This window comes from Filicampus tigris, chromosome 12, assembly GCF_054856515.1.
Source record: "Filicampus tigris isolate MCC_2025a chromosome 12, RoL_Ftig_1.0, whole genome shotgun sequence".
NCBI lineage: Eukaryota > Metazoa > Chordata > Actinopteri > Syngnathiformes > Syngnathidae > Filicampus > Filicampus tigris.
The window spans coordinates 18,558,564-18,573,941 of NC_141228.1; the positions used below are offsets into that span (position 1 = coordinate 18,558,564).

General features: G+C 44.5%; 2 protein-coding genes across 6 annotated transcripts in view; one reads left to right on the forward strand and one right to left on the reverse strand.

The window, feature by feature from the left end:
* The first annotated feature begins 74 nt into the window (after nt 1-74).
* Nucleotides 75-3,358, forward strand: pigc (phosphatidylinositol glycan anchor biosynthesis, class C). Its single transcript, XM_086046958.1, has 3 exons — nt 75-184; nt 1,114-1,344; nt 1,585-3,358. Exons 2-3 carry the CDS (start codon nt 1,117-1,119, stop codon nt 2,239-2,241), a joined length of 885 nt encoding a protein of 294 aa, XP_085903084.1. The 5' UTR covers nt 75-184; nt 1,114-1,116; the 3' UTR covers nt 2,242-3,358.
* Nucleotides 3,315-15,378, reverse strand: part of dnm3a (dynamin 3a) — a 26,189-nt gene continuing 14,125 nt past the window's right edge. For 3 of the 5 annotated variants that reach the window (XM_086046951.1, XM_086046947.1, XM_086046948.1), the window contains 6 exons: nt 11,949-12,058; nt 8,890-9,001; nt 7,354-7,515; nt 5,732-5,949; nt 5,545-5,661; nt 3,315-3,631 (listed from right to left, as the gene is read on the reverse strand). In XM_086046951.1, the coding sequence (XP_085903077.1) occupies nt 3,598-3,631; nt 5,545-5,661; nt 5,732-5,949; nt 7,354-7,515; nt 8,890-9,001; nt 11,949-12,058 (753 nt within the window). In that variant the 3' untranslated portion in view covers nt 3,315-3,597. The remainder of the gene's footprint in view (nt 3,632-5,544; nt 5,662-5,731; nt 5,950-7,353; nt 7,516-8,889; nt 9,002-11,948; nt 12,059-15,378) is intronic. The other 2 variants (XM_086046949.1, XM_086046952.1) reach the window with 2 other exon arrangements.

The following is a 15,378-nucleotide window of genomic DNA, read 5'->3' on the forward strand; positions in this document are numbered from 1 at the left end:
AAAGTTGTTTTAAGAAGAAACATTGTCCAACATAGAAAAGTTTGTTTCTGGTGAGTGACGGCCGACCGCTTATGCGTTTCCAATTTCCAACAGTTGGGGTCGCTATCCACTCTATTATGCATTTCTACTTCCGGGACACCGACAGGGCTGAAACATCCGCTGCCAAGAGGAACATTCTCTTTGGGTAAGAGCCTTTATGTACCGGGAACTGTTCGAGGGATTATATCGGTTATAAATATAATAACATAGTAGTGATGGGTAGATATGTTTTTAACCGAGGGGTCAAACCCGGAAGTAGCTGTTGGCGATTTAAATTGCGCAGGCGCGTTGACAACTCAAGTCTGCAACATTTGTCTGCCGTCAACGCCATTCAACCAATTTATATCGCACTTTGGTGGGGGGGAGAATATCAGTGCCCTGCCAGTCACCAGTAGACCCAAATCCAGTCGCACGGCACTGATATTGTCGTAAGGCCAAGACTAGGGAAATACTGATCTAAAGCAGAGATTAACATTTTATACTAAATTATCAAGTCAATGGGAGCGTGCTGTGACTCCAGTAAAACTCTAAAACTTCCTTCTGACTTTGTTTTCTTTTATCTGAGACTGTTAACATCCTGAGCCAGCATTACTAAACTCTTTGAATTGCAGTTTTCAAGCATTTACCTCACCATCAGAGGGTGCTGGAACTGCACAAATGGAAAACTTTTAAAAAAGGTTTTAAACAGATTTGCTGCTATTAATATCGTGACATACGTCGATGATATTGTGACATCCCTAATATATATATATATATATATATATATATATATATATATATAAAAAACGAAATGAAGCATACGTTTTTTTTCTTTCAAAATGGCCCTCTACTGTGTTCTGATGTGAATTCCTCCAATGGACGCAAGTCTCCACTGAAACTTGTATGCATGTTTTGGAAATGTGGGAGGGAAAAATCCACTGAAGTACAGAGAGAACGCCTCACAGAAATTTATTGGAACCCCGATTTCCTGATTGCTTTGTTTCATCATCAAGTAGTTCAGAGAACGTGCAACAGCTTCCACTCTTAGTTGAAAATGCAATCTCATTCCAATCTAATTCTGTTTATGTGTTCAAGGCGATGGGGCCAGACGATGGCCCGGGTGCGGCCGTGGCCTGGAGGAAGGTGCTGTGGGAGCGCCAGCCTTACCCGGACAACTACGTGGACCGGCGCTTCCTGGAGGAGCTGCGTAGGAACGAGGGCCTCCGCCAGTACCGCTACTGGGCCGTGGTGCGAGAAGCGGGCCTGGTGGGGCAGCAGCTCTCCTGCGTGGCCATTTTCATCACCCTCTGGCTCTACATGGAGCAGGTAAAGGCGTCTGCTGGACAGTTGTTTTATTGTAGTTTACCTGCAGTGAAATGTTCTGCCCGTAATTCATATATTTATTGTTGTAAATGTTAAGGGATGAAAAGTAATTTCATTCATTCTATATTTTTCGGTCGGCCCTATATTTTACAACAGCCTTTTCTGGTCCGGGTTCTATCCCAGATGACTGAGCGCTACAGTATCTTCTCCATCCATCCTTATTGTCGTCTGCTATCTTAATAGGGCCTCCTGTCCCCAGAGACCCTCATGGTTATCAGCCTGGCGAGCTCCCTACTGGGCTACGGACTGTACCAAGCCCTCGCATCTCAGGCGGAACCTGTTCTCCACCCTCGGACCTGTTTGGCTGACTTACAGAGCGGCACCATTTTCCTGTCCTTCATCTTCGGCTTCTCGCCCGTGCTAAAAACGCTCACAGAGTCCGTGAGCACCGACACGGTGTACGCCATGTCGGCCGTCATGCTGCTGGCTCACCTGGTGTCCTTCCCTTACACCCACCCCTCGCCACCGGGCAGCCTGTCCCTCAACGCCGCCCTGTTTGCGTCCGTGTGTCTGGCCTCCCGCCTCCCGGGCGCCCTGCATACCTTCACCATGCTCAGCTGCGCCCTTACGGTCTTTGCCCTGTGGCCCTGCCTGCTAAGGCGGGTGAGGAACGGGGCCCCGCGCCACTTCGCCCCCTTGTGCGCGGGGGTGTGCGTGGCGGGCGTGGGAGGCCTGGCGTCGCGCTGGCCCGGCGGGGCGGCCATCCTGGCGCTCGCCCTGGCCAGCGTGATTCTGCTCTGCCCCTGGCTGCTGGTCCGGCTGCAGAGGCACAAGGACAACATCCACGGGCCTTGGGACGAGGCGGAGATCCGCGAGGACCTCAGCCGCTTCCTCCAATGAAGAAGGCCTGGATGAAGCAGACACGGGCTGGACACTTCATTAGATACATGAACTCATGCGATCCAATGTAAAAAAAAATATATATATAGTGGAAGTTGCAAACAACGATGAAAGGTTTTTCGAACAGTGTTATCAAATGTTTTAAACCAAATCCCAACTGAAAGCGGATCAAGTCAAACATTTTCTGTACAATATGTTCTATGCGGCCCCACTACTTGTACTCCAAACACGGTATTCATGTCCTGTTTGTGGGATATGAATTAAGCAGCAAAAATCCATCTGTTTTAATACATCTCAGGGGGCGGCCATTTTGCCACTTGCTGTTGAGTGAAAATGACATCGCAGTGGCATTACATCAGGTAATGACTAAATAAATAGAACCCATCTATAGGCCGGTCCGCCTCTAATTTTAAACGGCCGAGCGTCGGCAACTAAACTTTCACTAGCAATACAATATAATGCATTTAATTACACTACTGCAGTATCTGAAAAATATTTTATATATTATATAAAGGTTTACTGTAACTTGCTCAACTATTTTGTATCTTTACTGCAATGGAGAACACAATTTTTCCCCCCTTGCAGCTTTAAGCTTTTGACTTCTAGAGGGCAGCACATTCCATCCAAGTACGACCACAAGAAGGCACACTCAGATACGGTAGTCATTCCTGTTTTTTTTTTGTTTCATTGTGTTATTTTGTATTTATGGCCATAAGGTTTCTATACAAATATTTACTATAATTATGATTTTACTACTGCCTTGCAATAGGTTAATGATTGACTACAGGTAGAAATTGGCGGTATATCGCCATTTTAGGAACCTGTAGTGTAACTATGAAATCTTGCTATAAAAAAAAACATCTGTACAAACAAAGGTCTCTTTAATCTTATAAGAATAAAGTTGTATGATTAAGAATTTTTGTAATTATTTTTTTAAGATAAAAAGTCATCAATCTACCTACCTGAGGTGAGGTTCACGAAGTAGTCCCTAGTCGATTGCAGGGCACATACAGTTATAGACAAACAAGCATGCTTGGCTGTTATTCAAATATTCCAAACTGACAAAAGACAAATACTGAAAAATAAAACAGCTCTTTATTAAAAAGTTATAAAATAGTGTTGTGTTTTTTTTTCTTTTCTCTGCCGTTCATAGAATAACTGATTTACTGTATATTTACACAAAGTTGAGGCACTTGAAGAAACTTCAGCAACTAACGCTCGTGTTTGTACAAAACAGGCTCACGACTTGCAGAAGTGCGCAGGCGGACGACGACTGCGCTCGGGCCGGATCGCACATCGCACAGCTGGAAGGGGGGCGGGGGGGAAGAATCGCCGGGGCTGCGGGCGGGGGTCCTCCTATTTGGTGTTTGGGGCTGCCGGAGCAGGCCTCCTGGGGGAACACATCAGACCGGTGTTAGTTGTGTCTAGTAAAACTCAAAGTAGCAGTGAGTTATAAATAGCAGCAAAATAAAAAAATTAAAAAAAAAAGCTCAAGGGGAAGGAGATGTTAGTGTTAAACAGATTAGTTAGCATGCACCAACAGATCTGTTGACTGTAAGTATGTACTGTAGAAAATAGCATAGATGCATGTACAAGTAAAATCTACCTGTCCATTTATCCAACCATTCATCTACCAGTCTTCTGTTGATACATCTGCCGATCCACCTACCTCCATTTTTAACTATGACCACAACATTTTCGGTACTTGAACTCTTTGCTTTTATATTTGCATTGAAAAGAGATGTCTGTGAGTTGGGAAACAGTTACAACAGATCTGCTCATTTTCGTAACATTTCCACCCTTCCTTGCGTGTCTCGCTAACCTGTTTTGGATTATTTTCAGAGTTTTTAGTCAACCATTTTTGCATCATGCTGGCCAGAGAATTGAACCAACCCTACATTCAAACTCAGGTTGTAGCAAACCCATGTCGCGAGATGACAAATATCCCAGTGCCCTTGAACTGGTTATTGGAGACTTCCATCTTGGTCCTCTCTCTCTCATCAACTAACAGCTTCACACAGCATGTGAAATACAGTAATTCAAAAGAAAGTGAATATATTTCTTAGTTATTTATCATTGGGGTTTTTTGGGGGTCATTTGGGTCTTGGAGCTGATAAAGCTTGGGAAATAAAGGAGGGCCTGACTAAATAAAACCCATCAGTCAGATTCACCAGTTGAACATGCAATGAAGAAGCAAGTCCAGTTATTGATAAGGAGGAGGTGAGAAGAAAGTGATTGATTATTATTAGTAGATAACACTGGGAGAGTGTCAGTTTATTTCCCACGCATGCATTTACAGAGCGTTTATTTGCCAAACGGTTCCTTTTTTTTTTTTTTTACTTTTACTTTCGTGAAGGAGATAAATCAGTGCTGTACTTCGTCTTAAAGTGGAAGTCAACCCAAACATATATTTTTTTAAAAAATGTTCCCAGCAGGCCCACTAGTTGAAACACGGCATTCCGATTACTTCTGCGTTTGTGGAATAAGTGTTAATCCACTCGTTTTTAGCCATCTCTAGGGGCGGCCATTTTGTCTTCCGTCGACTGAAAATGACATCACAACTGCTCACAACGACCAATCACGGCTCAGATTCAGAAAACAGGTCAGCCGTGATTGGTCCTTGTGAGTAGTTGTGATGTCATTTCCAGTCGACAGAGGACAAAATGGCCGCCCCCAGAGATGGCTAAAAACGAGTGCATTCTGCTGCTTAACTTATATTCCACAAACTCAAAATTAATCAGACTGCCGGGTTTCAACTAGTGGGCCTGCTGGGAACATATTCTTAAAAACAAATCTGTTTGGGTTGACTTGCGCTTTAAGTAAGGGTGTGAGTACTTTTGCCACCTCTAGCTATAGGAGGAGACGGATGGACACGGTAGGATGAAAAGCACCAAGGAAGGGAAAAGAGGTGGAACGCGAGTGGGAAAGAACCTAAGGAACCTTGGAGAGCGCAGAGGAAATGAGGCAGGGAGAAAAAGGGAGCGACGGGCCAAGAAGCTGGGGAGGAACCTAGAGTGAAGAAATGTACGAGACAAAGAAGTTGGGAGGGAGGGAGGGAAGAAAAATAACGACCGTTGCATGAGGGAAATCTGGGACGGCAATAAAACATGCGAGCAGAAAGATGAGGAAAGGGGAGGGGAGGGGGGGGGGCTTGACGGGCCTGTTGTCTCTGGCCGGGATAGAAAGCATGCAGAGAGGGGTCCGCTCTGCCCGCCAGTATGAGAAACACGTTGAGCAGCAGACCCCCGCCCAGCTCAAATAACAGCGGCGTGCAGCCACGAGCCTGAACCGTGCGGCTTCTACCTGGGCACGCAAGCTGGGCCGGGAAGCCGCTGGTTGGCGTGGACGGGCACGGGCGGGGCGCGGCCGCGGGTTCGAGACTTGCCGCCGGTCGCAGACTTTTTAGGGAGCGTGGAGCTGCTTTAGGCGGAGACGTGGTGATGCCCCGCGGGTCTGGACGCATTGCACGAGCGCAGAGAACGCGGCCTACCTTGAGTGCCGGGTGCCGGAACGTGACGGGTCCGAGGGGCCGGCGTAGCCGGAGGTGGAGATCTCGCCGATGATGTCGAGCGCGGCCTGCAGGGCGGCGTGCTTGCCGAGCACTTGCTCCCGATGCTGACGCTGATCGGGTGACTCATCCATCAGCGCCGAGCAGTCTCCCAGAGCGTAGAGCTGGGCCAGCAGCTCCGAGCTAATGAACTCTTTCACCTTGCCAGAGGGATTATAAACAGATGCGACAAGTCAAACGCGTTAGATGCTGTCATGAGATTGTTTCACGCGGCTTTATGGCATTTCTTACAAGGGGGGTGAAAATACGACATGGGATACTAGTTTTCTCTTTGGAGCCACTGGAAAATAATTCAATGGAGTGGAACCTCGAAAAACAATCCATTCCAGTACATTGGTCAACCTCACAATTGTGCGGAATTTGAAACAATTTGTCCCGCAGGAAACATAAATCCGTTGCCCCGTCAAGCTATCGCTACCATAAACTTTTAATAACCATACAGTGAACGCCAGATATTCACGAGGATAGGTAGCGAGCTCTGCCATGAAGAATGAGAGCCCGCAAGTAATTGATGCCAACTGAAAAAAAAAAGAATTATAATTGCCTAAAGATGTCACAAGATGGCTACAAAGCACTTTTTTTCTATTAGACAAAGCTATGGCCTTTCTAAATGAAGCTCTTCTTCTCAGTCCTACATTGGTCATTGGCATTTAGATTTGACCAGATGACCAGCGCTTTACACTGAGTTCACATTAGAAAATAATTAGTCTCAATTTCACCCGTTTTGACACGAAATTGGGTGGACAGGTTTATCATTACAGTAAGTCCAAAATAGGACATTGAACCATTCAAAGCTGAAGTGATAAAACCGCAGATTTGTTTGCACTATTGTTGGATTGATTTGTAACTCTTGACTTGTTTACACCACACTTGTTTGGTCAAATTTTGTGAAGTTGTTGTCGTGAAACACTTCAAAGATTGTTAATAAGTTAGCAACTCTAACTAAAGTAGATATGAACTGCATTTCATATTAATTCGTGGTTCATGTCGTCATTTTAGCGCAAGCCTAACCTATAAGACCAGAACATTTATTGGTATGTATAAAAAATATTTATTGTAATGCACCTTAATTTATTGCTAGTGTTTGTTAAAAGAATACATGGGAAGATGACCTTGAAAAAAGAATCACATATTAAAACGCAATATTGAGGGAAGAAAAAATGCAATTCCATCATTTTTCAAAATCATTCAGCCCCAGTGTGAATGCTTGTTTTTATTCATATTTATTATTTTACTTTTATTATTGTACTCGTTATAATCCCTCCGGGGGCAAATCCAGGTCCAGAAAGGAAAACTCTGCCATAATTTGGCTTTAGCCACAGGTGCTTCTACTCAACTGGCAGGTAAATGAGCGCCCTTCCTGGAACTGGATTTGCCACCTCCGATCTCAACTGTGCCTTGTGATTGGCCGGCCGTCCAGGGTGTGCCGCACAGGTGTCGCACCGAGGATGATCACGATCGTTATCAGGCTCCTGCAGAGCTTTCTGACGAGCTACCAAATGTTCTCATGGAAATAGCAAAATAACAAATAGTGTTTCGCATACGCTGTTGATCATCAGGTGCATGATGGCCTTGGGCATCAAGTCCTTGACGGTCTTATGAATGATGCCCATGTAGGAGTCCACCAGGTTGCGGATGGTCTCCACCTGGCGCTCCAGCTGGGGGTCCGTGAAGTTCTCGGACGTCCCATTGCCCTGCGCGTCCACCTGGGCGAAACCGAACAAAAACCATTAAAGAGTCATTTCAGTTTCCACACCCCAAACACATCCGGGAAAAGATAACCGGCTTGTGCATGACAAGGAGTCGAACGCCATTAGCTGGGACGGGGAGAGCAAAATGGAGGGGAGGTACATGGGGGAGTGGGCAGGAGGAAAAAAAAAAAAAGGGGGGTGAAGAGACGGGGATCTGCTGATTAGAACCAGACTGGAACACACACGCATTGCAGTGACATCATTGGCCAAGAATGTTGCGCCGAGGAGCCAACGACGGAGCGAGACGCGAGGGGTGGGGGGGGGGGCCCCTCACTCATGAGAAGAAGGGGTGAAAAGGGGTTACAGCAGGGGTCTGCAAAGGTTGGCCAGCGGGACACATCTGGCCCACTCTGTGCTTTTAACCCGACACACAACATTTATATGAGCAAGACTCTTGTAAGATTTGCTGCAGTCATTTGTCAGGTTTTTCCTTAAAATTGAATTATTCAAATGTATTGATTCATTTATTAGCATTTGAAAAATTTATTTAGCGTGTTGAATAATAAAATTAAATACACATTTTGATTTTTTGTTTACCTCCTCTACAAATGACCAGGCCCATGAAGAGTCCTAGAATATTTGTTGCAGTTTTTTTCCCCCTAAAATTAATTCATTAAAATATATTTTTGTATCTATGTAATTGTTGTTTTTAACCTCATCGACAAATGAACTGGCCATGTTTGGCGCATTATTTTGTCGGTTTATTCCTGAAAATTAATCTAAAAGTTATCATATTTTTTTAGCTAGTTATCGAAATAATATTTTATTTGATTTTACAATATTGTGTATATTATTTTAATCAATAATTTATTTAAATATGAATTAATGAAAAAAAACTTGCATGAATGTTATTTTAATGATTAAAATAAACAATTTCACATAAATATTTGGACTTTTTTTTTTTTTTTGGAACCCAATCTGCAAACGACCTGGCCAATCAAGAGTGACGTAATATTTGGTACATTAAGCTGTCACTTCTTTCCAGAAAATATTTCAAATGTATTTAATTAATTGTATTGTGTTAAATATTTTTAATGGATTCATTGTGATAAAATAAACATATTTGACATGTCATTTAGGACAGTACATAACGATCTTAGTTCAATAGCAATTGATATAAGTTCAAATAAAATTTTATACATACACATTTTGACTTTTAAAAAAAAAAAATTTATACACCATCTACGAATGACCCAAGCCATCTGTCCATTTTAAAAATCAAACACGGGCAGCAAGCATGGTGAGAGTAGGTAGGAGCCGCAAGGAGGGCGGGGGGGGGGGGGGGGGGTGTCTCACGACGGGGTTCTACAAAGGGGTCAGAGTACTCACCGTGACCTCCTCTGGGTAGACGCCAGCCCGGAGCAGAGAGGACTTCCAGATGTCCAGCTCCTCCTGAGAGTTGCAGACCAGCTCCAGAAACTTGTGGTCCTTGTACACGTTCCTTCAAGTAAATCATACAATCAGGAAAATAATACACAATGCGCTCAAAAATTTCAACCATAATTCAGTGGAAACAGATGCCCTCAAAAGTCAAACAAAACTGCATCAGTATATCTTGTGAGACTTCAGAGCCTCAAAAGCATTCACTCTACAGTAGAATAATAACACACGCGAAGCGAAGAGTTTCTCAACTGACTTCATAAGTTGCTGTAAAATGTGTCATTTTTTTGCAAAGCGTACAGAATATATGCCTGTGAGTATTGCTAGATTGTCGGTCGACAAGTGTTGCTCCACCATTTGTGTTCAAATATCCAACACTGATGCTATAGGTTAGCTCAACTATGGTGTTTTGCATTGTTTGTTAGCAATAAGGTAAATTGACTTTAAGGCAAATCTATTTATTTACAATATTTATGTTTTGAAAGTAAACCTCATCTGGGAGTGGCAATAAACAGCTTGACGCCTCTTTTGTAAAGAATTATTCATTATCTGTGGCTGGTTGTGAACAAGTGAAAGCAAAAAAGAATTTAAAATAAAATCCTATCTTCGAAAACCCGTAAGTCTTGTCACATGTATTTCGTAGTTATTTTCAAGGCATTAAAACAAAATACTTTTACCGGTACTTCATTTTAGTTTTCTACCCACAGACACATTTGAGCATATTGTACACAAAACAATTACATTATTCCTTTAGGTGTAAGTCCCAATACTTTTGTCCATAAGGTGTACGTAAAATACCTCCAAAGACCATATTGTGATATTTGGTAATATTTTATATTATAAGGATGGATTTTCACAAGGCAGATGTAACCATAGTCATTGGCTGCTATTCAGAAAGCAGTGCAAAAAATGATTATGGAACTCGTTCCCACCCTTTCCTCTGTCCCACAGATATTTATGTAATTAAAATATAATTAGTGAACGATAAAATTCTAATTTACAATCCCTGCAAAGTGCCAGGACTCCGTGAAGTTTGGCCCTTGTCCACTGCGACCGCAATGCTTTCTTACGAGAATACGATTATTCTCCGACCAATCTTTAAGGCACCATTGCAGCTTAGCGGTCGGACTCCTGTTGCTTTTGAATGATACGGCATTCAAAGTAGCGGGGGACCCAAACCCGCACGTCTCAGCAGTTACTAACACAAGCTCCCGCTGCAACTCATCTACTGTACTCGTATCTTTTACTCTTTTGTTTGCATTTGATGTCCTTGCTTCCACATCATCTATGTGCTTTGGCTGCGCAATCCACTCAACCAGGAAAAAAAAAAAAAAAGACAAATCTGCGTCCCATCTGTAAGACATTTTTCTTTAATGGCTCGGTTGTTCCTTCCCTCCTCTCGCTGTTCCCGCCTCACACTCACAACCTCAAATATGTGAAATCCGTTGAGTGTGTGTGTGTGTGTGACAACGGCAACGCTGAGAGGAATAGACGGAACAAGCTAGAGGGAAAGGGAGAGCAATGAGGAGAGATCAACAAATAGGCTGGAGCTACACTGGCTGAGGCTAATAAGTCAGGGTGTGGTGGCGAGCAGTCGGGGCAGCGGGCCAACAATGACAGTACTAGAACGCTATTACTCTACAACAGGGCCGAACAACTTTCTGCGTGCCGGCCAGATGCAGCCCACCAGAGCGTCTGATGTAGTTCGTCATGCGATTCTAAACACAAAACTACGACGAACAGGCCCCCCCCCGTTGCCGCTTCTTCACAGCGGCGGCTCGAAGTGTTGATCAAACTTTGACGCATGTATCGGATGTCCAACCAATTTTGTTTCAATAGGTGAAGCTGGTGCTATTTTCGAACCTAAATTCATGAGAAATGATTTAACTACGAGTCCTGAAATTCATCCAACGTGGCTGCTTCAAATCAAAATGGCCGACTTCCTGTTCCATTTCGGGTTTGTGTCTCCTGCTCGGCATAGCCGTCCAATTTCATGTCAATCGGTGGGTTGTTTTTCCAACCTTCCGACATTTCCCGAAATGATCATCCAACTTTGATTCTATTCTTGCAGGCCTAAATCCCATTACCGGCATGGGTCCTCAAAACGTTCTCATATGTACTGCTTAATTTGGATTAAAACATCGATCTGGCACGGTTATAAAAACTGAAACGACCCCCGATGCGAAAGAGCACCCCCACCGCTGGTCTACAATCAGGACATGCACACAGTCAAAGTGTTCCCCACGTAGATTTATCACACATCCCGACTACATCTTCTGTGAAGGAATTCCTGCTCTCGACGCGGCTGCTTTCGATTTCAAGACATTTTTCAGATTAGTGAAAATACGAAAAAGAGAAGCAGCACAGGAAAAGGAGGAGGGGGAGATGTTGGTGTTGGTTGGTTTGGGGGGAGTGGGGGGGGGGGGGGTGCGCTGGAGGCAGAGGACAGATTTTGACACATTCCTGGCTGATGGCGCTGATACGCTTTCGTCCTCCCCTCAACCCCTTTTCTCGTTCTTCTCCTCTTTCTCTGCGGTGCAGTCGAGCAATTCTTTCCAAACGAGAGCCGCCTCATCTCGGATCCAAGCGCTCTGGCTTTGATTAGTTGCTTAATGAGCCTGCCGTCGCTATGGTGTGCTCCACACGCTTGCGCATGAACGCAGGTTGTGTGTGTGTGAATATAGCAGTATAATAAACAGTACATATGTGCTGGTCCAATCAGCTCCTATTACACTATTCCCCCCCCCCCCACTCCTCTTATGCTCTCTCCATCTGTTTCACACACTTTAAGGTAACATATCCCCGCGCTTTGGCGTATACGCGGAGACAATAAAACCACACCCGCCGCCGGTACCAACTGGATACCCTCCGGCCAGAACAGGCAAGGTCACACGAAGGGCAACGCATCTTCCCGTTTCCTCCCCCTCACGCGCACTCGTCGAAAAGGCCGTGGCAAACGCTACCTCGTCTCACTTAATCACGCACAAACACACGCTCGTTAGACGGACCTTGACTCGGAATTGAAGAGGGCGAAGGCGTATTTGCTGGACATGAAGCCCCTCTCTACATCTCGGACCTTGAGGTTGTCTAGAGGGAGCATGTACCTCTTCTCCGTCTCCTGGAAGAAAGGACCAAAAAAAAAAAAAAAAAAAGACACACACACACAAAAGGGTAAGAGTAAACTTGACAGCGGTATGCGCAGTAAAATATGACACAGGTGTTTTTTTTATTTTTTGCACTCGAGGGCCTAGTGCAGTCGCATGTCTGGTACTAAACATTTTTCAGGCTGCGTCTGAAGGAGAAAGTGTCCAACCGTATGAAGGAACTTGTGCAGGATTGTGTGGGACTGGAGAACAAGCGGCTAATACTGATACAATTGTCACTGTGTGGCGTAATCCTCACATCGCCACAATCACTACTTTTCAGGATTTTAATATTCATAAAAGCTAATGACTGTGATCTTCCCAAACTCTTTTTTTTTTTAAAAGGTCTTAGAGCAGTGATGGGCAACTGTCAAGCCCACACACTGAGTGGCCCCTTGATTAATTAAAAAAAAAAAAAATACTGTATAACAATTTTTTTTTGGGGGGGGGGGGGTTATTTCCGCTACTACAGCGTACTCCTACATACTCGCTTTTCAGCACCTGCAGATTCACTTAGAGAATATTTTTCACTATTTTTGGTAGGGAGCCAACCGTTTTTTGTTTTTTTTTTAATGGAAAACAGATATTAGAGGTTCATCAGCATTTTTTGAGGAATTCTTTTGTTTTACAAAAAATACATGGCATTTTTTCCAGTTGGTTTCAACAGGCGTCAATCAGTCCCTCTCACCCCGCGAATAGCAGAGGTCCACTGCACAGTTTTATGAAAATTCACCACTAGATAGCAGACATCGCTTGTTAGGAAGTGCACGGTTCTACGTGGGCCCGGTAGCACCGATAAAAGATTGTAGCCCCCGCCATCATTTACGTTGCCCATCCTCGTCTTTGCGATAAATAAAATGAGCTGACAGCAGTGTAATAGGTGGAAATGAGTCAGTAGACACTTTCTCACCTTTGCGGCTGACATGCTCCTTTCTGCATCCAAGCACTAAAATTTATCAATTTTTCACAAAAGAGGCTTACTCACATTTTTCTAAACTAACTATTTTCACTCATTATTGTAAAAAAAAAAAAAAAAAAAAAAAAAACATCCAGACGGGAGTTTTACGACACTTTTCATATATTGTAGTTTGAGTGTCCAACAGTTAATAGATTTGTTCTCAAGCTATTTAAAACACATTAACCCTTTCATGCAAAGTGGTCACTACAGTGGACAGCTATTTAAAAGTTGCTTTCGCCTATATTAAACAAAAAATATATACTTCTATTTTAAATAACATTAAATCATAATTAATGCGTGAAAGGGTTACAAATATTTTTGAAAAAATTTAGATGAATTAATATAGGCGAAAGCAAGTTTTAAATAGCTGCCCACTGTAGTGACCACTATGCACGAAAGGGTCAAATCGGTTAATAACGTGCAAAAATATTCGACGACATGGCGGCAGACTAAGTATCAATTTGTGGAAAAATATATTTGGATATACGGGGTTTATGCCCTACAGCGAGCATAGATTGATTTTTGCACATTCTTGTAATTGTAAGGCTCACATATGTCTGACTAATGACTGATTAGACAGCGTGTTTGCGGCTAGAGCGATAGTTCAGGTTTGATTAAATTTATCGGATGAAGATATCAGACAAGACCATCTGCTTGGGGTAAGAGAAAACAACGGTCGTCAGATAGCGAGGCATGACATGCATACGCGGAGATTTCCCACACGCCTCGCCTTTATTGTGAACGCGCACGCAATTGTGGCAAGATTCCTCCTTGCTCGCTTCCACGCAAAAGGCCTTATCTGATGCTGCAATTACGCGGGATCTCTGCGTGAAAAAGCAGAATAACGGAGGCGCGTTCTGAGAAGTGAGGAGAAGCAGACGGTGTGGAAGGCAAGGAACACAAGAGCCCAAGTTGGCAGCGAACGAGAACGGGAGAAGAAGAAAAAAAAAAATGCCGGTTCCACATGTGAAAGCCATTACTCAGATTCGGGCTCCAACGCACAACATTTCTCCAAGAATGAACCCCCCCCCACCCCCCACCCCCTTAACTTTTAAGAGGGGGCTTCCAAAAGGCCGCTGTGGTAGAAGGTACAGCTGTTGATGAGGTAGTCTTGGATGCAAGTTGGAGGACGTGTGACTAACACACAGAGCAAACACTTCCTTGAATTGCGCTGCGTTTAATGTCCTCAATGGCTATGCAGGTGTGCGTGCATCTGCTTTTTTTTTTTTTTTTTTTCCTTTTTAAAGATGCACTGGTAGAACATTTTGGACTTCCCTCTCCCTCCCAGTGCTCCCCTGAACCCTACGACTCTTCCTCTGTCGACTCTTTCCTTTTTTTCCCCCCCCCCAAAAGGGGCCCACTTCCTGTAACAGAGGCCGAGGGAGAGAAAAAAAAAAAAAAAAAAAATGACAGAAAGCGATTGGCGCCGGTACAGCAACATCTGGGATCGTTTTAGGCGGGAAGGGGGGAGGAGACTGGATGGAGTATAGGGTGCTCCAGAGGCAGAAAGTAGAGATGAGGAAGAGGAAGGATAGAGAGAGGTTAATTTCGCGGGAGGAGATGCGGAAAAGGGTTTGAGGAGCACTTGAGAGCCGAGCTGGAAAAGCGGGAAGAGAGTGCCGACGATTCCAAAGTTGATCCCCGTCAAGCCATATATGGCCGCCGGCTTCCTCCCTAACTCTCTCTCCTCTCTATTTCCTTACGCCTTCCCGAGTTGAACAGGCAGGACTCCCAATGAGTCAAAGTGCCACGTTGAGAACTGGATACTATCCCGGGACGCCGCCGGCTACGCTAACGTCCCAGACATGAGGAGGAACGTCCCGAGGAGCGGATGACGGACAGACGGGATGACCGGCCGACGGCTGGCCGAGACGGGATAAGACCAACGGAAACTTTTGCCGGCGTGGAAAAAAAGCAAGTGAAGGCTCCTGCTCCGTCATCCCAGTGTTCAGACTACCTGTTCAGGATTTTGGTGGTGTACAGTAGTCTGCACATTGGTTAGACTGTGCACGGAAAGGCTTCGGGGGTGATTTTTTTTTTTTTTTTTTTTTTTTGGCATACATACACTCACGCCAACTTTACAAAGTCAATTCTGACGCGTTTGCAGAAAAACTGTTTTGTCGTTTCACCGTTACGGCAGATTCCGACAACTGTCACCCGTCTTGGGTGTTTGCGCACGGCTACATAAACGGCGCTTGTGTTTGCAGGCTCGACTTTTGCTCTTAAATCTTAGCGGTGCGAGGTGTCACAGATCAGGGCTGCTGTGTCTGGAGCAGCGTCGAAATGGACGCGAGACACCGAACAGGCCTCACGCGCATAGGGAGGCGTGTAGATTAA